Source organism: Pelodiscus sinensis, chromosome 9 (assembly GCF_049634645.1).
Source record: "Pelodiscus sinensis isolate JC-2024 chromosome 9, ASM4963464v1, whole genome shotgun sequence".
Classification (NCBI taxonomy): domain Eukaryota; kingdom Metazoa; phylum Chordata; order Testudines; family Trionychidae; genus Pelodiscus; species Pelodiscus sinensis.
The window spans coordinates 10,187,591-10,211,383 of NC_134719.1; the positions used below are offsets into that span (position 1 = coordinate 10,187,591).

Here is a 23,793-nt window from a genome sequence, read left to right on the forward strand (position 1 = left end):
TGCAAATTTGAATCCCAGTAGGACTGTCTCAGCTCTTTTTGCAGTCCATACACTAATTTCAAAATATTTTATTATAGGGATGATAACTTATAGATTTTTAAACAATTACATTATTGATTAATCCAAATGACTACATGCAGCCCTGCTCTCCTTGCTGCCTCTGTATCAGAGGCAGTAAGGGGGGATGGAACCTGGTGCCCTTTGGGAGATGATTTTTAAAATGGCTCGCCACATGCCAGTTTCCATGAAGTTCCCTGCCCCTCCCCCCGCTACCTCCCCCAGAGGCAGCATTGCAGGGGACTGGCAAGAGCCAGTGCTTAAAAGCTGGTTCCCCATGTGCACCGGATTCCACAGAGCCACATGCCTCCTTACCCTCACGTTGCTGTCTCTGATAGAGAGGCAGCAACATGGAGAGTGAGGTGGCAGGCAGGAGCTGGTACATGCAGGAAGCCAGCTTTCAAGACGGCTTCCCATGCATATTGGCTCCTGCAGAGCTGCCTGCCCCCATGTGCTGCTGCCTCTCTTTCAGAGGCAGCAATGCAGTAGGGCATGGGGGCAGGTGGGAGCAAAAATGCACAGGGAACCAGCTTTTAAGTTTGCTCTCTGCTCATCCTGGCTCTGCCGAGTTGACTCCCACAGAGGCAGCAGGGGGAGGAGGGCCCGTGAGGGGTGTCAACAAGCAGGAGCTGGTGCTTGGGTGGAGCCAGGCAGGATTATGGAGGCAGCAGTGTGGGGCAGCAGGTGGGAGCTGATCTACGTGCGGAGTCAATTTTTAAACCAGCTCCCCTCATGGACAGGCTCCTCCTGCCACCCTGAGCTGCTGCCTCTGATACAGAGATAGGTTAGGTTAGCAGGGGGCTCCCTGGGAGTGGGGCCAGGAGCGGTGGCGAGCCCCGCCGAGCGGTGGCAAGCCCCGCTTGCCAGCCGCGCGGTTCTGTGCTCTGCGCCTGTGCAGATCGCTCCATGCCGGCTCTTCCGGGATGTAATTACTCGCCACGTGAAACAAGACTTACAGGATCTGAGAACAAAGGGATCTGGGGTTGGCTGATCCCCGTCTAGACTACCACTCTGTGCCGACAATCAGCTGATCGGCACAGCGCGACGGCTATTTTGATGTAAATGAAGCAGCGATTATTTAAATTGCCGCTTCGTTTCCCTTTGCCGAGTACACTCATCTACATGGCTCTGTCGACAGAGCCATGGGCTGTGTCTAGATTGGCATGATTTTCTGGAAATGCTTTTAACGGAAAAGTTTTCCGTTAAAACCATTTTCGGAACAGTGCGTCTAGATTGGCACAGATGCTTTTCCGCAAAAGCACTTTTTGCCAAAAAGCATCCGTGCCAATCTAGACACGCTTTTCCTCAAAAAAGCCCCAATCGCCATTTTCACGATCGGGGCTTTTTTGTGGAAAACAAATCTGAGCTGTCTACACTGGCCCTTTTGCGCAAAAGCTTTGCCTGAACGGGAGCAGAATAATATTTCCACAAGAAGCACTGATTTCTTACAGTAGGAAGTCAGTGCTTTTGCGCAAATTCAAGCGGCCAGTGTATACAGCTGGCAAGTTTTTCTGGAAAAGTGGCTGATTTTCCGGGAAAAACTGGCCAGTCTAGACACAGCCATGTAGTCTAGACACATCCCTAATGTAGAGCACTCACAGGGACATCACTCGAATAGGTGGTTACTTACCTTGACAGTTATGAAGGTTCTTTGATATGTGTTCCCACATGGGTGTTCCGCTACCCACTCTCCTCTCCTCTACTTTGGAGCCAGTAATCAGGATTCCAATATAGAGAAGGAATGGAGGGAGGAATCACACTGCACACACAGTTAATGGAAAATGAGCATGTGAGGGAGCTACTGCATATGTGTGGTTCATCTACATTCTGCTAGGCACATTTTCTGATTGATTGATTGATGTGGGGATGCACCGACACCTACTGTGTAGTACCCCCAAGGAAACGCATCTCAAAGACCCATTGTTACTGTCAACGTAAGTAACTTCTTCTTGACTTTGTATACAGACAACTAAGATACTGATTTGATTTTGCCCCTCAGTTCTGCCTTGTCCCTTCTTTCTCTCTGCTATTCCAGCTCATGCTCCCTCCCATTTCTAATCCATCTTCTAAGTCTCCATGTTTTTCACTTTCCTGTGGGCTTTAGTCACCTGCCTCCATCGAACCTAATTTAAAGCCCTCCTCATTAGGTTAGCCAGTCTGTATCCAAATATTTTCTTTCCCTTCCTGTGCATTTTACAATGATATTCATACCTGCATGTTACTAGTTTTTATGTTATACGTCACAAGGCATTTTTGTACAAATATTGCAGTAGGATTTGAATATAGTAGGCACTGTATGCTTCTCAGGGACACAACTGTATCTCTTTCAGAAATCATTGCATTATTTATACTCTGCTTGGGGAAGGTTGAACAGACCTGCTACACTATAAGGATCTAATAAATCATAAAGCCATGGATGCCACCCAATCTCTCAGTTGCAGTTGTAGTAGATACTTTTATCAAAACATAATCCAAACCCAAGATCTATGGGATCTGGTAAAACTGGGGAAATCAGTCAAACCGGCTTTTAAGATTACCCTCTGCAGCTATTGCATTACTGAATACTGACTTGCACTGTTTATTCTAGGTCTCCAAGCTAATTTGCATTAATGTCAGAAGATTTTCAAACTGCCTTTATTTTCCTGAAAACCTGGCTTTATGCATTACACTGACCTATATTTCTACCTTTCTTTTTTCTTTCCTTACTAGAATCTTTGGACACTTTGGAGAAGTGGGTGAAGGAAATCTTTTCACAGATTCCAAATAAGTAAGATACTTTACTGATAGAAAAGGAGTCTGCTGTGTGATATTGGGCTTGATGCTAGAAGCTTACTGATGTCTGCTATATCTTTGCTGACGCCTCCTTTGTTGGGTGGAGAATTGTAGTCTGTATTTAAGGTGTACTACATGTTATGAGTTTGTGTAAAAGATAATTAGTGTAAAATATAAACTGAGGCTACGTCTACACTGCATGATTATTTCAGAATAAGCTATTTTGGAAGAAATACTCTGAAATAGCTTATTCTGAAACAGTGCACCTACACACCAAATGCTCATTGAAATATCACTTAGCTATTTTGAAATAGAGCATCCACACTGACTGGATGGCTGTCGCATTTAAGGCCAACTGGAACCAGTTCAGACAGGGCATCAGGACAGCACTCACTTTCTGTGGCTGCTGCCTGAGGCTAGCTGAGGCTCGTGCTTAAAGGGATCCCCCTCTACAGCAGTGTCTCAAGCTCTTCTCTTTTGCCTATCTGATTGAGGGACAGCAAATCCATTCCTTTGCCTACTGTCGTTCCCCTGCTGGACATCTCAGCACTCCAGCTATGGATCCAGAGCTGCCTCTGGGCAGTCAATGGCTATTGCAGCTTGTGGTACACTTCATGCAGCAGTTTCTGCAGGTTGCCTCCCAGGTCCTGAAGGAACCCAACCCCCCTACTTATCTTGGATATCCTCATCATCTGTCTGTGGGCTCAGTTCATGCTGCTGGAGTCCATCTGTCCTCTCCTGCACACCATGCGCTGCTGCTTCTGGCGTCTGGACACCAGTTGCAGCTGGTGGGACCAGCTCGTCATGGAGCGGTGGGGCAACCAGCAGTGGCTTCAGAATTTCCGGATGAGGAAGGACACCTTTCTGGAGCTGTGTGAGTAGCTCACCTCTGCCCTCAGGTGACAGGGCACTCACATGTGATCCTCCATCCCCCTTCAGAAGTGGGTCGCCATCACCCTGTGGAAGCTTGCCACTCCGGACAGCTACTGATCCATAGGGAGCCAGTTTGTTGTGGGGAGATCAGTCGTCAGAACTGTGCAGGTATGGCGCTCTCGGGCTATTGTCCCAGGAGGGGGGTAAAGTGCTGAAATGGGGTTCCCAAGGGAAGGGGGGAAGGTTGGTGGAAGCACCCTCCCTGGAAGGTTTTTCAGTACCACCCTCACAAAGCCCTGCCAGGGGATGGGATAAGTGTGTGTGGGGGGGAAGGTTACTCCTGCTGTGGAGAGGGGCTCGGGGACCTCCCGAGGGCTCCTGTAACCCTGTAATTCTCTGTTTCTTTGTTTGTCTCCTTCTACAGGTGGTGTGGGTCATCAACACCATTCTGCTGCACAACCTGGGCAATTGGAAACCATTGTCACCGGCTTTGCCAACATGGGCTTCCCCAACTGTGGGGGAGGGGAGATTATTGATGGCACCCGTATCCTCATCCAGGCCCTCGATCACTGGGCATCTGTCTACACCAACCGGAAGGGTACTTCTCGATGGGCCTGCAAGCTCTCATGGACCACTGGAGCCAGTTCACTGAAATCTACGTTGGGTGGTCAGGGAAGGCACATGATTCCTGTGTCTTCTCCAACTCCAATGTGTTTCAGAAGCTGCACACCAGCACTTTTTTCCCTGACCACACCATCAGGGTCAGGGATGTGGACATGCCGATATGCATGTTGGGGGACGTAGCCTACCCTTTGCTGCCCTGCCTAATAAAGCCCTACACTAGCCCCCTTGACCATTCTAAGGAACGCTTCAGTGGCAGGCTCAGCAGAGCCTGCATGATGGTGGCAGGCATCTGAAGGTGAGGTTCCAGTACCTCCTCACTCGCCTGGACATTGGGTATCAGAACATCCCACACATGGTGGCTATGTGCTGTGTTCTTTCCAGTATTTATGAGAGAAAGCGGGAGGCGTTCCTCCCTGGATGGATGACAGAGGCTGACCATCCAGCAGGCCCATCAAAGGGCTGTGGGCATCCAGGATGCCTGAAGGGAGAGTTTCTCACAAGGACCCCAGTTACACTCTCCCATGGGCCTCCCCACTAGTGGCCTGTGCATTGCCCCTCTGTGCCTTCCCTCCCACACTCCTCCCTTCCCTTCCTTCCCTGCTGAGACAATAAACCACACTTTTTGTTTTTGAAAAAATAAACTGTTTGCTTTTTTTATTTGGGGTCAAAGTAATGGGAGGGACTGGGGAAAGAATCAGGGTGGGGTGAGAGGAGAGGGGGAGGAGAGTCTTAAGGCTGATGCAGGGAGTGGTGCCTGGGTCTGGTGATCCCACTGCCACAGGTGTGGAGGCCTTGGCGGCCATGGGGGGTAGGAATTGGGGAGAAGCGGGAGGAGCAGGATCAGGGCAGGAACAGGAGCAGGCAGCATTCTGGCAACCAGGGATTGAACTGTTGTTCACGTGGTGTGGCCCTGGTCTAGCATCTCCTGCCAGGTGTCTCGCTGCAGCTGAATGTCTTCCTGAAGTCTCTGGTCTAGGATCTGCTCCAGGGATCGGAGTTCCATGAGGTGTGCCCACTGGAACTTGTCCATGGGTCTTTTGCTTCGGCAGCTCCCTTGAGGTTGGGAGGCCACATCTCTGAGATAAGACCGAAAGACGTCATTTGGGACAAAGGTGAGCAAGGCCATGTGTGGTCTAGCTAATGGGCTCTTTCCTGCAAGGGCCCACATGTCTATGGGGGGAGCCTCACTACCCCCACATCCCGGGGACAAGCAGGTATGTGAAGGTGCTGGCCAGACTGGGATCCTGCGGGCAGGAGGGGGGCCTTGGGGTGGCTGGACTTCCCTCTGTGCCATGCACGCGCTGAGTCTGTCAGTGGCAGCATCTCGCAGGGAGAGAACATGTATCACTGCTAAGGATGTTAATTATCGGTTAATTGATTAGTCAAGTAGTTGATAGGCACTTCCACATTCCTCCTTTGAATGTACAAGAGCCCCAGCTGGGCCAGCGTGAAGTCCCACTGACTCTGGGCTACACATGGTATACCAGCTTTTAAATGTACAAGAGTCCCCAGCGGGGGCTCTTGTGTATTTCAAAGCCGCAGCACTGCATGGAGTCTGGGGTCAGCTGCATGGGACTGCTCCTTTGAAGTATCCCCTTCCCCCCCCCCCCCTTTGCTGCCTCTATCTAATAGAGGCAGCGGGGGCGGGGGAGGGGGAATCAACTAGTTGACTAGTCCTTAACATCCTTAATCCTTGACCACTGGGGGAGAGTGGGGCAGGGTGTTGGAGGGAGGTGTGTATGAGCGACACGCTCCTGTGCCTCACCTCGTATCCCCAGGATTGGATGCTGCCCTGAGAGTGCAGGCATGCTTATGTGCTGTGTGCGGCACTGCCGAGTATGTGTGTGTGTCTCCATGTCCCCAGCTTCCTTCTAGTGGTAGCTTGAGGTGGGAGAGTGTCCCACCCTGGTGTCAGGAGCATGGGAGGCCTTTCCAAGCATCCTGTGGCCAATAGCACAAGCATCCTCCAGTGCAGCTTTCTGGGGCTGTGTGCCCTAGACTGGTGCTCCACGTGCTCTCACATGCACAGGCTGCTGTGTGATCCCCAGGCTGCAGAGGCCGAGCGAGGAGCGTGCGGCTGCCCCTCGCAACCCGCTACCTTTGCCCTCTGTGTGTGGGGAACATGATGGCTCTCACCTGATGTCAGGCTCTCACCTGATGTCAGGCTCTCACCTGATGTTTAACATGGCTTCAACGGATTTTTAAATGTGGGGTTTTTAACCTAATCCAGTGCAATATTATCCACCGAAGTGTGCTGTCTAAGATGGGGAGTCAACCCCAATTTTGTGGTGTTTTATAATTGTTGGGCTCCTAAGATTTGCTCACTTTATTCAAAATATAATTATCAGGGCTCGCCGAGTGGCAGCGAGCCCTGCTCGCCAGCCGCATGGTTCTGCGCATGCGCAGATCGCTCCATGCTGGCTCTTCCGGGGTGTAATCTACTTGCTACGGGCAAGTATATTACACTATTTGTCGAGCCCTGATAATTATACTAGAACAGGGGTTCCCAAACTTTTTGACACGGGGACCAGTAAATCCATTCACAAGCTTTTGGAGGACCGGTAGCAGGAACTGCACACCCCACTGACCAGATTGTTGCCAGGGGCCCAGCAGAGGCTCCTGGCCTTGCCCAGCCTGGATTAGGGGCTCTCTCTCCTTCTCTTGCCTCCCACCCTTGGCCCAGGGTAGGGAGGCAGCCTCTATCCCTTCTCCCTGGTCCAAGGCAGTGGGGCCCTTTTCCTCTCCTCTTCCCCCCCCCCCCAGCTCTCCTGGGGGGATGGGAGTTTTGGGGGCTATCTTTCAGGTAAGGGGGCCCTCACCTGATCTGTTGGCAAGCAAAATGATGGCGCCTCAGCCATTCTGGCCACTTCTTTGGTAATATGCCTACCCCCAGTAGTGACTCTACAGGATAGCTCTTCCCTGTGCTTGATGCCCCCACTGTCCACTCTCATATTGTGCCCCTCAGAACAGCAGCCCCCCACTTTGCATGTTATGGAGAACTGTCCCTTTTCTGAGGCATCCGGTTCTTCTGGCACTACCAAATCCTGACCTTGCTTTAAGTTAGGAGAAGAGCAAGTTGCATATCAAATTTGGTGGCCCTACCTCTTACTGTATAGGAGGAGTTCTTGAACAAACGAACTCACAGACAGACACGCTCTAAAATATAGATAGAAATATTAAACATTTTTCTGTTTTTGACCAGAAATTACTCTTGCTATTCCCCTTTCTCATAGCTAGTATTTTGTAATATTACACTTAAGGCTATGTTTATGTTACAGAATCCTTGAATTCCAGAGACCTGCTTGACATTTACTGCATCAGGCCTTGTGGTTAAGGGACTAGTGCTGACAGCCTGCAAGGCCTGGCAGGGTTCCATGACAGTGTCCACAAGATTCCTTGCAGGTTCCAGTGACAGGCGGCAGCCTTCTTAGGGATCCTCATGGGGTTCCAGTGACAAGCAACTCCCTCACACAGGGTGCAGTGGGAAGACCCCACAGTTCCCAGCCACTACCGTGGTGGGGGAAAGTCACAGATTCTGTGACTTTTTGCTTATTGCCTATGATCTGTCATGACAAAATCTTAATTAGGGATGTGAACGACTAGTCGGCTAGTGAACTATCCAATCGTAAATGCTTATTGGCTAGTTGACACTCTAGTCAATTAATCACTTCCCTCCCCCTTGCTGCCTCTATCAGAAAGAGGCATCAAGGCGGAGGAGGTGGGGGGAGAGAAAGGGGTGCTTCAAAGTGGTAGCACCACATGGAGCCTGGCAGAGGCGTAGCAAGGGTGTTTTGTGACCAGGGGCAAAGGCCAAATTTGCGCCCCCCCCCCCCAAATCATTTGTTACTGTGGATCTGTTATTATTTCTAAGTCAGCAAAAAAAGAACATAAGAAAAAAAATCACAAAAACTACTAATAGCCACAGATCTTTGGATCAATTAGTAGATCAGTTAGTAGATTATAATAGAACTACTTTGATGATGTCTAGAGTAAGCTGGAAATATTTTTAAATCAAAGTAACACACAGCGTGAGAATCGCCCTCAGTTTTTTGAAAGCACTTGAAGCAATAAGTTAGAGCGGGTGTTGCTCTGGGGGAGCAGAGAGGGATTGGATTAGAATGGGGGTATGGAAGTGCCTAACTCTGGGGGAAAGGAGGGGAATATTATGTTAATGTTTTGGTTTTTATTTATTTATTCCCAAATAAAATAAAAAAGTATATTAATTGTATATCAATAAATATATGTAAATTGTTTCCAATTGCACAAATAATTATAAGTTTATGCAAAATCTCAGACTTACAAAGTATCTTAAATTTTCACAAAAGCCTGTTCTATTTGATTGACCATGGTTTATACTTGTTTTTATTTCAACAAAACAAGTTATGTATCATATAATTTTTTAAAGTACCTTAAATTTATATTTAAATTAAAAATCATTTTATATGAGCAAATAATTTTATACATAACATTATTGTATTATATTAAAACAAAACCTGAAAAAATATTATAAAATATACCTAAAACATAATCTAAAATAACAAATAATTACAACTGGCCAATAGAAGTACAGGCAGTCCCCGAGTTACGCGGATCCGACTTATGTCGGATCTGCAGTTACGAACGGGGCCCTCCCTCTCCCTGGTCTCCAGCCGACCAGGGAGAAGAAGCAAAGCGGCGGAACATGCGGGCAGCGGACAGCCCAGACGCTGCCCGCGTGTTCTGCCGCTTTGCTCCCCGTCCCCCTGGTCTGCAGACCAGGGGGACGGGGAGCAAAGCAGAGCAAAGCCACGGAGCCCGAGGGCAGCAGGACAGCCACGGCGCGTCTGGGCTGTCCCGCTGCCCCCGTGCTCCGCGGCTTTGCTCCGGACGCCTGTGGTACAGCAGCTGGGGCGCTACCGGTTCGTCCCGTAGCGCCGCTCTGGGCGCTACTGGACCAACCCGGCAGCACCCCAGCTGCTCTGCCCCAGGCATCCTGATTCAGCCACTGCTGGTCAGTTTCAGCAGCGGCTGAATAAGGACGCCTGGGGCAGAGCAGCTTGGGTGCTGCTGGGTTGGTCCAGTAGCGCCGAGGAGCAGCGGCGCTACTGGACCAACCCAGCAGTACCCCAGCTGCTCTGCCCCAGGCATCCCCAAGTCAGCCGCTGCTGAAACTGACCAGTGGCTGACTACAGGAAGCCTCTGCCCCGCGCTTCCTGGAATCAGCCGCTGATCAGTTTCAGCAGCAGCTGACTTGGGGATGCCTGGGGTTCTTAAGTTGAATCTGTATGTAAGTCAGAACTGGCGTCCAGATTCAGCCGCTGTTGAAACTGATCAGTTTCAGCAGCGGCTGAATCTGGACGCCAGTTCCGACTTACATACAGATTCAACTTAAGAACAAACCTACAGTCCCTATCTTGTACGTAACCCGGGGACTGCCTGTACAAGTATAAATATAAATGTTGACTGCTATATTTGTGTATTACCAATAAATGTGGCATTTTGCCTTTTCCCCAAAAAAGATCCCATGCAGTACTTTTAAGTACAACACAACCATCTCTGCCCCAGAGCTAGCCCCCCGAGAACCCCCATCCCAATGCACTCATCCCTTCCCCTGAGCCAGCCCCCCCCACAGTGCTCCCCATCCCAATACACTCACCTCACCCCGCCCCCAAGCCAGCCCCCCCATGCACTCACCCCTTCTCCCCCACAGCAAGGCACCCCCAGTGCTGGGGGGAGCACTTCCCCAATCAAATCCTTCCCCCGCCCTGAGAGCCAGGCACCGGAGGAACGTACCTTTAAAACCACTGCTCTTCCCACCCAGCTGGCTGCTTCAGCTCACAGTATGTAGAGAGCCAGCAGCAGCACTTAGTTGGCAGCTCCCGAGTCTTGGTTCAAAGCATCAGGTGGTCAAGAGCAGCATGCGCTCCGGTTCCACCCCAGCCCGGCACCCCCCCCCAGCGTGGTGCCTGAGGGCAACTGCCCACCCTTACTTCCCTTCGCTACGCCTTTGGAGCCTGGGGCCAGACCCTGGCCTCCACATTGTGCTGCTGCTTTGAAACGCTGGCTTGGGCTGCATGGGGCATTTCAAAGCGGCAGCATTGCACAGAGCCCGGGATCAGTGGGGGAGTCCCCAGCTGACCCCAGGTTCCACGGGGCACTGCCACTTTGAAATGCCATGTGCAGCCCAGGGCCAGCTGGGGACTCTGGCTTAACTTCAAAGGCAGACTTTGAATTAGCCAGTTTGCCTAAATTTAACATCAAGTGATTGACTAACAAGCACATCCTGAAACTGCACATCACTGCTTACAAGATTGTTTATTTAAAGATGGATAAGTAAACAGAATTGTGTTATGTTGACATTTTCCTTAGAAACAAGAGGGTGAAAAACCCTGATTCTTTCACAGCCTACAAGGTTCTCATCAGTGTGGGTGTGTGTGGCCTGTGTGTGTTTTACTGATTCTTATCAGCTTCATTCTGAGTCTTCACTTGCCCCATATAGGATTTTGATCTTGCTGCTACTTTTATATATTACCATCTGTTCTATTTTCTCTTTGGGAAGTCAATGAAGTGCATTAATACTTTGATCCCAGAATGAGGATAATGCTTTAGGCCAGTGGTCTCCTACCTTTTTAAGCACAGGATCACTTTTGGAATCGAAGTGCAATCCAAAATCTACCTCAAACCCCAATACCCTGGCCCTGCCTCCTTTGTGCCCCTTTTCCGACGCTTAGCCCCTGCTCACTCCATCCTTCCTCCCTCCTCCCCCCCATCTTCCCTCACTTGCACCAGTCTAAGGCAGAGGGTTGGGATGCAGGCTGTGGTCTTGGAATAAGGGATTTGGAGTATGTGAGGGGCTCTGAGCTGAGCTTGGGGCAGGCAGTTGGGATGTAGGAGGCAGTTCTAGGTGCAGGCTCTGGAAGGGTGTTTGGATGCAGGGGTGGTCAAGGCTAGGGCAGGGGTTTGGGATACAAGAGGGGGTTCATGACTGGGGTAAAGTTTCTGGATGTGGGCTCCAACTGGGCACTGCTTAACTCAGGCTGCTCTTGGGTGGTGGTTCAGTGGGGCTAAGGCAGGCTCACCGCTGCTCTGGCCCTGCACCACTCTCAAAAGCAGCCCGCAAACTTCCTCCATCCCAAGCCCTGTTGTTCCCCCTCTCTGCTCTGTGGCGATAGGATACAGGGTGGGATAGGGGGCACCTTGACATCAGTACTCCTCTTCTCCCTCCCCTCCCCTGCCCTGTACAGCAAGCAAGTGGCTCCTGGGGATGGAGGGAGGCAGCTCCAAGGCAAATGCCAGGCGATGTGCAGCAGTAGGGGGAGGGGCAGCTGAAATGCCTGCACTTGATAGTCTCTTGGTCAAACCAATCATGATCACCTGTCAGAGGTTCCAGGATCTACCCGTAGATCAGGATCTACTGGTTGCTGACCACTGCTTTAGGCTAACTGACTAGGAAATAGAATGTTCCATATTAACTGTAAAAGGGCTAAGTATTGTGATACAAGCCAAATACTTCCTCATCTAGTTTATTTCAGCACAAACATTAAGAAGCCATACATCACTCATGTATTGGGTCATCTTGTGGCCACACAATGACATCAGATTGCCTATAATTCCACTTCCATTTATTTAAAAATAAACTACCTTGTGTTTACTTTTCCTTCTATTATATAACACGTTTTGTCTTCTACAGTTTATTGGTGTTGTGCAGGAGATATGCTAATGTGCTACAGATGCACAGCTATTTTGTTCTCTTCACAGGCAGACATATAGAAAGCATTTTATTCTGTTAATGCAGGGGTTCTCAAACTTTGTGATACTGGGACCCCTCTCTAAGTTGCTCACGACCCCCTGGGGGGTCGGGACCCACAGTTTGAGAAATGTGGTATTAATGCATTTTGTACATGATGATTTGCAAAGGCGATTAATTGAGGTCTTTCCAAAGAGGCAAGTTGTAAGAATCTTTGCGTGATGTTACCCACACACTTGCTCCAGACTTCTGTGTCATGTTATTGTCAAGAGATTCAATGCCACAAGTGGAGGGAACTGTAGGAATAGATATTATGCCCATAACTAGAGTATGTGTGTGTGTGTGTTTTTTTAGGAAATTATCAGGGAAATAGTGGCTATTAAGTTTTATTTTAATAATATGGGGTGGATCTTGTGATGAGCCCTAGTCCACTGTAACATCAAAAAAGAAATATTCTGGTTCCTTAGGAAGCTCAGATTATCACTTCAGAACTATGGGTACAGAACAATTTATGTTCTTCTCTTTGTGGACCTGTATCACAAATAGTAAACACCATGCTATAATTTTGTTTTGTTTTTGAAGTGGTTTACCTAAACCAAAATTTGATCATCTGACACAACCATTTGACACACCGGAATTTTACAGGCTTTACAAAGGTAAGTGAACTTGGTATCTTCTTTGTTGATAAGTGTTCTGAATGGGTATTGAATATACCATTGTGTAAATTATTTCTTTGAGTTTTAGAATGGTTGATTTACCATCATTGAATTAATATGGCAGACAGGGGAGATTCCAGAAGACTGGAAAAGGGCAAATATTGTGCCCATCTATAAAAAGGGGAATAAGAACAACCCAGGAAATTATAGACCAGTCAGTTTAACGTCTGTCCCAGGGAAGATAATGGAGCAGGTAATTAAGGAAATCATATGCAAACACTTGGAAAGTAATAAAGTGATAGGGAATAGCCAGCATGGGTTTGTGAAGAACAAGTCATGCCAAACTAATCTGATAGCTTTCTTTGATAAGATAACGAGCCTTGTGGATAAGGGAGAAGCGGTGGATGTCATATACCTAGACTTTAGTAAGGCATTTGATACGGTCTCGCATGATATTCTTATTGATAAACTAGGCAAATATAACTTAGATAGGGCCACGATAAGGTGGGTGCATAATTGGCTGGATAACCGTAGTCAGAGAGTGGTTGTTAACGGTTCTAAATCCTGCTGGAAAGGGATAACAAGTGGAGTTCCTCAAGGGTCTGTTTTGGGACCTGTACTATTCAATATCTTCATCAATGATGTAGATATTGGGATAGAGAGTACGCTTATTAAGTTTGCAGATGATACCAAACTGGGTGGGGTTGCGACTTCTTTGGAGGATAGGGACATAATTCAAAATGACCTTAGCAAGTTAGAGAAATGGTCAGAGGTAAACAGGATGAGGTTTAATAAAGAGAAATGCAAAGTGCTCCACTTAGGAAGGAACAATCAGTTCCATACATACAAGATGGGAAGCGACTGTCTAGGAAGGAGCATGGCGGAAAGGGATCTAGGGGTCATAGTGGACCACAAGTTGAATATGAGTCAACAGTGTGATGCTGTTGCAAAAAAAGCAAATATGATTCTAGGTTGTATCAACAGGTGTGTTGTAAGCAAAACTCGTGAAGTCATTCTGCCGCTCTACTCTGCACTAGTTAGGCCTCAGCTGGAGTACTATGTCCAGTTCTGGGCGCCACATTTCAAGAAAGATGTGGAGAAATTGGAAAGGGTACAGAGAAGAGCGACAAGAACGATTAAAGGTTTAGAGGACATGACCTATGAAGCCAGGCTTCATGAACTGGGCTTGTTTAGTTTGGAAAAAAGAAGATTAAGGGGGGACATGATAGCGGTTTTCAAATATCTAAAAGGGTGTCACAAGGAGGAAGGAGAAAATTTGTTCCTCTTGGTTTCTGAGGACAGGACAAGGAGTAATGGGCTTAAAGTGCAGCAGGGGAGGTTTAGATTGGACATTAGGAAAAAATTCCTAACTGTCAGGGTGGTCAAATATTGGAATAAATTGCCAAGGGAGGTGGTGGAATCTCCCTCTCTGGAGATATTTAAGAACAGGTTAGATAGACATCTGTCAGGGATGGTGTAGGTGGAGCTTGGTCCTGCCTTGAGGGCGGGGGGCTGGACTCGATGACCTCTCGAGGTCCCTTCCAGTCCTATGATTCTATGATTCTATGAATATATGTAGTTCTGTGACTCTACCCCATCCTTTGTACTGGAAGTAAAATCTTTTGCCCATTGCTATTTCTTCGGATTAAAGAGACATGAATAATCATGTATTTGGGTGATAATTTATAAATTTCTTCCTGTTCAGTTGTTCCTATTACAAATATTCATTCACTGAGCATTGCTTGGGGACTGCCACCACAGGAAAGACATTACAGGTAAGATGACACTACATTTTTTTCATATCACACTGAGTATAGACAAATATATATAAAGAATCAAACAACTAAGATTTTCATTTGTTTTAAATTAATCAAGAAAGGCTTATTCCATTAAATGAAAACATAAGAACATAAGAACGGCCATACTGGGTCAGACCAAAGGTCCATCTAGCCCAGTAGTCTGTCTGCCGACAGTGGCCAGCATCAGGTGCCCCAGAGGGGGTGGACCGAAGACAGTGATCAAGCGATTTGTCTCGTGCCATCTGTCTCCAGCCTCTGACAAACAGAGGCCAGGGACACCATTCCTACCCCCTGGCTAATAGCCTTTTATGGACCTAACCTCCATGAATTTATCTAGCTTCTCTTTAAACTCTGTTATAGTTCTAGCCTTCACAGCCTCCTCTGGCAAGGAGTTCCACAGGTTGACTATGTGCTATGTAAAGAAGAACTTTCACTTATTAGTTTTAAACCTTCTATCCATTAATTTCATTTGGTGTCCTCTAGTCCTTATATTATGAGAACTAATGAATAACTTTTCTTTATTCACCCTCTCCACATCACTCATGATTTTATATACCTCTGTCATATCCCCCCTCAGTCTCCTCTTTTCCAAACTGAAAAGTCCCAGTTGCTTTAGCCTCTCCTCATATGGGACCTGTTCCAAACCCCTGATCATTTTAGTTACCCTTTTCTGAACTCTTTCCAAGGCCAAAATAACTTTTTTGAGGTGAGGAGACCACATCTGTACACAATACTCAAGATGTGGGTGTACCATAGTTTTATACAGGGGCAGTAAGATATTCTGTGACTTATTTTCTGTCTCCTTCTTAATAATTCCTAACATTCTATTTGCCTTTTTTACCACTGCAGCACACTGTGTGGATGTTTTCAGAGAACTATCCACGATAACTCCAAGATCTCTTTCCTGATTTGTCATAGCCAAATTAGCCCCCATCATATTATATGTATAGTTGGGGTTATTTTTTCTGACGTGCATTACTTTACACTTATCTACATTAAACTTCATTTGCCGTTTTGTTGCCCAATCACTCAGTTTTGTGAGATCTTTTTGAAGTTCTTCACAGTCTGCTTCTGTCTTGACTATCTTAAACAGTTTGGTATCATCCGCAAACTTTATTACCTTACTGCTTGCCCCTTTCTCTAGATCATTTATGAATAAGTTGAATAGGATTGATCCTAGGATTGACTCTCGGGGGACACCACTAGTTACCCTTCTCCATTCTGAAAATTTACCATTTATTCCTACCCTTTGTTTCCTGTTTTTTAACCAGTTCTCAGTCCATGAAAGGACCTTCACTCTTATCCCATGAAAATGTAGTTTACACAAGAGGATTTGGTGAGGGACTTTGTCAAAGGCTTACTGAAAATCTAAGTATACTATATCTACTGGATCCCCCTTGTCCGCATGTTTGTTAACCCCTTCAAGGAACTCTAATAGATTAGTAAGACATGATTTCCCCTTTACAGAAACCATGATGACTTTTGCCCAACAAATTATGTTCTTCTACGTTCCTAACAATTTTATTCTTAACTATTGTTTCAACTAATTTGCCCGGTTCTGATGTTAGACTTACCAATCTGTAATTGCCGGGATCACCTCTAGAGCCCTTTTTAAATATTGGTATCATGTTAGCTACCTTCCAGTCAGTAGGTACGGAAGCCGATTTAAGGGATAGATTACAAACCACCGTTAACAGTTCTGCAGTTTCCCATTTGAGCTCTTTTAGAACCCTTGGGTGAATGCCATCCGGTCCCGGTGATTTATTCACGTTAAGTTTTTCTATTTGTTCCAAAACCTCGTCTAATGACACTTCAATCCGGAACAGTTCCTCAGATTCATCTCCCACAAAGGATGGTGCAGTTTGGGAATCTCCCCAACATCCTCAGCCGTGAAGACTGATGCAAAGACATCATTTATCTTCTCCGCAGCGGCTTTATCATTTTGTGATCTTTAATTTTTGGAATATAATAGTGCAATGCTGTATTTAATGAGTAACCATTTATAATATTGATATCAAACTATTACAAAATTGCAATGCATCACACCAAACAGTTCCAAGAATTGTTGAAGAGGATGGCTTCAGCACAGGAACTGGATTTACAGGAGGTTCAAAAGAAGCAGTATAAACGGTTGCATACTCTCCAACCTGCTACCTCGTCCAGGCTTATTGCTCTTCCTGTGGATGAGGTCATCGTGTACCCTGCCAATAATATCTGGCATACACCAGCATCTGTCACTTCCGGCAGTAAAAGGAATGACCGAAAATACTTTGTTCCAGCCAAAGATATAGACTTTTTATTTTCTCATCCACCATCTAATTGTCTAGTTGTGGAATTAGTCCAGCAGAAGGAGCAGCACCCCAATATGAGGTCTACTCTAGGGATGTGTAAGATTAACCAGTGGGGACTGGAACAGCTCTGTCCTGTTGCAGGCAGGGGCTGCTCAGGCTGGGCTAGAGTAGTCATGGCCTGTGGTAGGGGGCTGCTCCAGCCTGACTACGGCCCTCCCCCATCTGCCTCCTCCTTTAATGGGTTAACCGATTAATCATAAAGTTTAACCAATTAACTAGTTAAACAGGATTTTACATCCCTAATCTACTCCCCAGGATAAAGACCATAAGTGCTTAGATATCCTGGGTAGAAAAGTTTACTTGTCAGTGACTTTACAACTCAGGGTTGCAAAGTACTCCACAGCAGTTACCCAGGAGGGTCATACCATTGCCTGCACTGCTTTACAGTTGGCTATGGATGTGGCGGACACAGCAGCTCGCACTACTGATGCTGACATTGTCAGGAAGTTGATATCTCTGGAGATATTTAAGAGCAGGTTAGATAGACATCTATCAGGGATGGTCTAAATAGTCCTGCCATGAGGACAGGGGACTGGACTCGATGACCTTTCGAGGTCCCTTCCATTTCTAGTGTTCTGTGATTCTATGCACAGAAACTCATAGCTCCAAGCATTGGGAATCCCAAAAGAGCTGCAGCAGAAAGTGAAAGACCTTTCATTTGACAAAAATAATCCGTTTGCGGCTAAAAGAGATGTGTGTGTATTTACTCCATGAAAGATTCCTGGACAACTTTAAGAACCTTAGGCATGTGCACACCTCCTAACAAGGGACTTAAGTACAACAACTATCCAAGACCCAAAGATCTGTACAGACAGCCACCCAGGTACGACTTTAGACAGAAACACAGACCTCAGAGATGCAAACCTCAGCATCAGCAACAGTCTGCTATGACCCAAACTTCATCTTTCAGACAACAAATTTGAAGGTTTGGTCAAGGGCCAGAGAGAAATCCTCACTTCTTTGACACCATCATCTTCCCATCTACAGTTTACCCACCAGCTTCTACCCTTTCTACACCAATGGACAGAGATAACATCAGAACGCTGGGTACTAGAGATCACCAAAGTAGACTACTCCATTTCCTTCATTTCCATGCCCCCTCCCCATCCCTTCTCCCACTCCTCCCTCTTCAGGACCCCTCTCACAAGATCCTACTCCAGCAGGAAGTTCAACACCTCCTGCAAATAGAAGCCATAGACTGGTACCATTGGCTTTTGAGGGGAAAAGGTTCTACTCAAAGTACTTCCTAACACAGAAGAAAACAGGCAGATAGAGGCCCATTTTAAACTTCAGGAAACTCAACAAATACACAACATACAGGAGGTTTGTCACAAGGGGGCGCTGTGATCTGGTTGATCAAGCTGTATCACACTACCCATTTGGTTCAGCATTCACAGAACAAAAGAATCTTTCACAGTATCTTAAACATATCTTTAACAAGTTTTATTGAAGGCAATTCAGGAGCAATTTTAAAAGCTCTGTATGTATATTTAGTACTAAGCCATTAAAACAACATTAAAAGATATTAAAAGGTATCACAAGCATTAAAAGTAATATTTAAATGTAATAATTAACTATACAGGCAGTCCCCGGTTTACGTACAAGATAGGGACTGTAGGTTTGTTCTTAAGTTGAATTTGTATGTAAGTCGGAACTGGTACATATTGTAGGGGAAACTCTAGCCAAACATTTCTCCAGAGCTCAGTTTTATTCTCCCACACCTCACTTCCCTCAATCCTTTATTCTCAAGCTGAGGTGTCTGCTGAGAAAAGCCGCTCCGCGTCTCCCTGGTCTGCTGGGGGGGGGGGCGGCTCTAGCTTTGCGTCTCCCTGGTCTGCTGGGGGGAAGCAGCTAGTGTGGGGTTGCCTCACCCCGTTTGTAAGTAAGGATCCGATGTAAGTCGGATCCATGTAACCCAGGGACTGCCTGTATACATCTAAACCTTAACCCAATTTAGCAGCCTAATTCTTAATTCAATTGAACACACACACACACACACACACACACACACACACACACACACACCCTGGGGCTGGCCAGACCCCAGGTAATGTTGGTTAATTTGGTTGAGGCGGAAGTCCGATGTGCACGTCACCCCAATATGCCGAATTGATGGACTCCAACTTGTGGGGCAAAATGGTGTGGTATATATCCCCTCAGCAGGGGCCAGTCCGGTGAGATGCTGTCCACTGGTTACACACTGTTCAGGTGGGGTGATGTCCATTAGTGATACCCCCTTCTTCTTACTGGTGTGTCCATGACTAATTCAGAAATATCCAGTTTTTGTACCGCTTGTCTCACCATGAGTGAGAAACAATGGTCTGTCCTTGGTTAGATTCTTCCCTTGTTACTTTTTCTTATCTGGCAATGCTGGGAACGCTGCCTCCGAATGCATACACAGTTCTTTTTTCTCACACAGTTCTCTTTCTTAAAGTTGTAAACAAGTCCATAATCCTCCAGGGTTTTTGCCTGGTCCAAACAAGTCCATAATTCTCTGGGGCTCTTGCCTGGACCAAACGAGTCCATATTCCTCTGGTACTCTTGCCTGTACCTCTGCATAGACTCTCTTCAGCTCACTTGCTATGGATTCACTCATACACTCATACTAACCATTCATACTACCCATGATTCATGACAGGTTCAAGATGGTGCTGTTAGCAACAATTATACCTGCATTGGATCACGGAGATTGGCTCTCAGCCCTCAATCTTCAGGATGCGTATTTCCACATACTAATCCATCCTGCACACAGACACTTTTTATGTTTCATAGAGGGCAACCAACATTATCAGTACTGTGTTCTCCCATTTGGCCTCTTGACAGCACCCAGTTTTCTCAAAAACTCCGGCTATAGTAACTGCACATCTCCACTGTCTGGGAGTAATAATATTCTCTTACCTGGACGACTGCCTTATAAAGGGTACGTTGTTCCAGGAAGTTCAGAACATGGTCAACACAACCATTTCTCCCCTATTCAACCTCGGATTCCACATCAGCTATTAAAAACCCATGCTCCAGCCAACACAAACTCTTGAGTTTATAGGCGTTTTCCTTGATTCTACATCAGCCATGGCAACATTACCCAGACACAGATTTGAGGCCCTCACAGCCCTTAGAATCGTGGCATGCACAATGTCAACTACGATAGTATGTTAATGCCTCAAAATTCTGAGTTGTTTCCTTATGGGCCTGCAGAACACTTTCCTGTTGGTATGCCCACAGATGCTTATATGGAACCTGAATTACATCCTGAACAGCTTAACTAAATCTGCTTTTGAACCATTAGCAACCTGTTCCTGGCTACATCTTTCTAGTCGGCATAACTTCCAGCAGGAGAATGGGTGAGATAGAGGCATTAATGGCTGACCCACTGAGCATAATATTCTCTATAGACAAAGAACGCCTTCTTAAATTCCTCTCCAAGGTTCCAACTCCTTTCCATATGAACCCATACACTTGCCTGCATTCTGTCCCAAGCAGCACACCGATCCATCGCAGGCAGCGTTGCACACCTTAGATGTCTGACAAGTGCTTGACTTTTACCTCGATGGAACAAGACCCTGGGGGAAGTCAACAAGACCCTTCTTATTGTTGGTGGAAAGTTCCGAAAATGAAGCCGTCTCCTCTCAATGAATATTGAAATGGATCTTGTCTTGCATTCACACTTGGTATACCATCCACAACAAACAACCACCAATTATCATAACAGCTTTCTCCACCAGAGAGGTGGCACCCACAACAGCTTTTCTTAACGACATACTTCTAGAGGACATTTGCAGGGCAGCAACTTGGTCATCCGACCACATCTTTGTGAAACACTATGCACTTACTTCTGCTATCGCTCCAGCAACATTAGTGGGATAGGAGGTGCTGTCCACAATTTCAGGGGCAGAGCTTCAAACCCGCCTCCATGATATGAACACTGCTCTGTAGTCAGCCAGAGTGGAGCACCCACAGGGACATCACTCGAAGAAGAAAAGTGTTACTCACCCTGTGCAGTAATGGGGATTCTTTGAGATGTGTCCCCCGATGGCTGCTTCACTACCGTCCTTTCTTCCACTACTTTGGAGTCTCTTCTGGGGCTAGAACCAAGGTAGAGAAGGAATGAAGGTGCTGCACTGTGCGTGTGCCTAATGGACACTAACAACACAAAGAGACACTACTGCACTCATGCGGCGTGGCAAGGCACTGCTAGAAAAGTCTCCAGTTGCCAGCACGAGGACGCACCAGCACTCAGGGTGTGACTAGACTACATGGATTCGTCGACAGAGCCATGTAAATGAGTTTACTCGGCAAAGGGAAATGAAGCGGTGATTTAAATAATCGTTGCTTCATTTACATCAAAATGGCCACCGCGCTGTGCCGATCAGCTGATTGTCGGCACAGCGTGGCAGTCTAGAAGGGGATCTGCCGACTCCAGAACCCTTTGTCATCAGATCCTTTATGTCTCGTGAAACGAGGCTTACAGGATCTGACAACAAAGGGTTCTGGGGTCAGCAGATCCCCATGTAGACTGCCACGCTGTGCCGGCAATCAGCTGATTGGCACAGCGTGGCGGCCATTTTGATGTAAATGAAGTGGCGATTATTTAAATCGCCGCTTCATTTCCCTTTGCCGAGTAAACTCATCTACATGGCTCCGTCGACAGAGCCATGTAGTATAGACACACCCTCAGAGTGGAACACCCATGGGAACACGCATCTTAAAGAACCCTTGTAACTGCACACAGTGAGTAACTTTCTTTTTCTCGAGATGTGGTGTTCACGTCCATTCTAAAACCCACCTTCCTTCATCTCTGTTGGAGTTGCCAGCAAGAAGAAACTGAAGGAGGGTCAAGTCAGCAGTGGTATATAAGGCTGCTATAGCAGCACCACTTCAGAGGGCTCCACAGCTGACCATCTGGTGGGTTTTAGAATGGACGTGAACACCACATCTGTTCTTGTTGCTATGTATAGGAACAGGGGGTGCAGGAACAGGGGAACCCTGACTACGTCATCACAATAACCAACACGACTTCATGGGCTACTAGGTTTCTTCAAAGGTCTACTGTCCAAAGACAGACCAGGCCCAGTTTGTTATAAGAGTTGATTGGATAACAGACAAAAATAATATGTCTGCAAATATATTAAAAACAGGTATTACATTCAACAAGTTTGCAGTTTAACTCTGAAGAAGCCAGATTATTACATACCTTCTCACTTATTATCCCAGCAATATAAAAAATAAAACAAGGATTTATAAGTATTATATCAAAAAAATTAATAATTGAACAGTCAATTGCATAAAGTAGTACAAATAGCAAGCCTTAAAAAGAATGCAGCAGCAAAAAGAACCTATTTAAAGCAGTCTCATCTCTCCCCAGCGCAAGATGCTGTAAACCGCAAGTTCTAGCTGTAAAATTAAGAGCACCATTAGAAAGATACTATGTCTGATATTCCTAAAACTGTTAACTATTAACTTTATGTGACCCAACATGCCTAGGGTAGCCCACACTGAAAATGCCAAGGTAGGGTGCACATATAAGAAAAGACAGTTCTTCGAGGTGTGTTGTTCACGTCCATTCCAATCAGGTGTGCCTACGCTGCAAGCACAAGCTTTGGAAACTTTTCCCCTTTATTTTTTAATAATTTACAGTAGTAGTACTGTACTATATTTTGCTTTTTTTCCCTTCAGTCACTGCTGTTGCTTGATTTAGGGGTTGTTAACAGGTAACTGGTTAACTGGTTATCCAGGAAGCGTCACCCTTAACGAGCAATGCTTATTGGGTCGTGATTAACTCAGGGATACTCAACTTTGGAAGCCCTGGGGACCACAATGATATAGCACATACCCAGAGCTGCAACTTAAGTGTGGTTGCATATACATACATGCAAATATATATGCAAATATATGCAAATAGCTTCTTTCACACTGACGGACATGAATACAAAGTTTAAGGCAAGACTACACAACACGCAGCCCCATTTAAGTCAGTTCTGCTGATATTAATAAAATGCAGTATTTACCCGATTTCTACTCATATGACAGCACTTTTAATGAGCAATGACAATCCAGAAATATAACTACTAAAACACAAATCAACAGAAGACCATTATATTGACTAGTTTTTTGTTTTGGCTCCCACCCGCAGACCGCATGTTGAGCCCTGCGTAAACCCAAACCGTTCTGTGGGCCACAAACAAACAGGTGGTGGGCCGTATGCAGCCCATGGGCCACGTGTTGAGTAACCCTGGATTAATTGGTACGTGGGGAGCAGCCCACTGCCTGTGGCCAGCTGCATGGGCTCACGCATGGGGCTAGAAATGGCAACCCCATGCAGAAGCAGCTTTGGAAGTAGCAGTGGCTCTGCTGGCCCCACATGGGGCTACCACTTGAAGCAGCTGGGTTGGAGCAGCCCCTGCCCATTGTAGTGGTGGGGAACTTCAGCCTGGCTATGGTGGGCAGAGGGGCTGCTCCAGCTCATCCCCGTTTAATCAATTATCTGGTTAAACGTAACATTTAACTGATTAACTAATTAAAGGGGATTTTACATCCATAGCCTGATTGTATACTTCTGGCTCCAAGTAAGGGTGACTGGTCAGTTTGGAATGCTGGTGTTCATAATTCTACTATATGTTCAGATTCTACTGTAAAACAAAGATCATCACCATTTGTGTTCATTATAATATTGTAACATTTTCAGCCAAAGAATAGGTTTAAGTTCAGCAGCCTGGCTAACTTTTAGATCAGTAATAGTATTCTCAGCGGTGAAAGTAACTTAACATTTCTTACAAGTACTGTCTTATTGCAACCTGTGTCCCTGCCAGCTCTTTAAAGAGCTCCCTGATGGCTTTTGGTGCAGCTCATCCAGCTGGTGCTGGAGCTGCACACCAAGGCACACCCACTTACTTTCACCTGAGTATTCTACCTGTCTAACTTCCTTCGTATTTTCAAAA

The 23,793-nt window shown here is 46.4% G+C and overlaps 1 protein-coding gene across 9 annotated transcripts in view; it reads left to right on the top strand.

Moving 5' to 3' along the window:
* LOC102458989 (nardilysin-like) overlaps positions 1-23,793 on the top strand; it is a 151,222-nt gene that overhangs the window by 36,891 nt on the left and 90,538 nt on the right. For all 9 annotated transcript variants that reach the window (XR_012905856.1, XR_012905857.1, XR_012905860.1 and 6 more), the window contains 3 exons: positions 2,767-2,824; positions 12,635-12,708; positions 14,414-14,483. Coding sequence is in view for 4 of the 9 variants with exons in the window: in XM_075935997.1 (XP_075792112.1) it covers positions 2,767-2,824; positions 12,635-12,708; positions 14,414-14,483 (202 nt within the window). In the remaining 5 variants the exon portion in view is untranslated. The remainder of the gene's footprint in view (positions 1-2,766; positions 2,825-12,634; positions 12,709-14,413; positions 14,484-23,793) is intronic.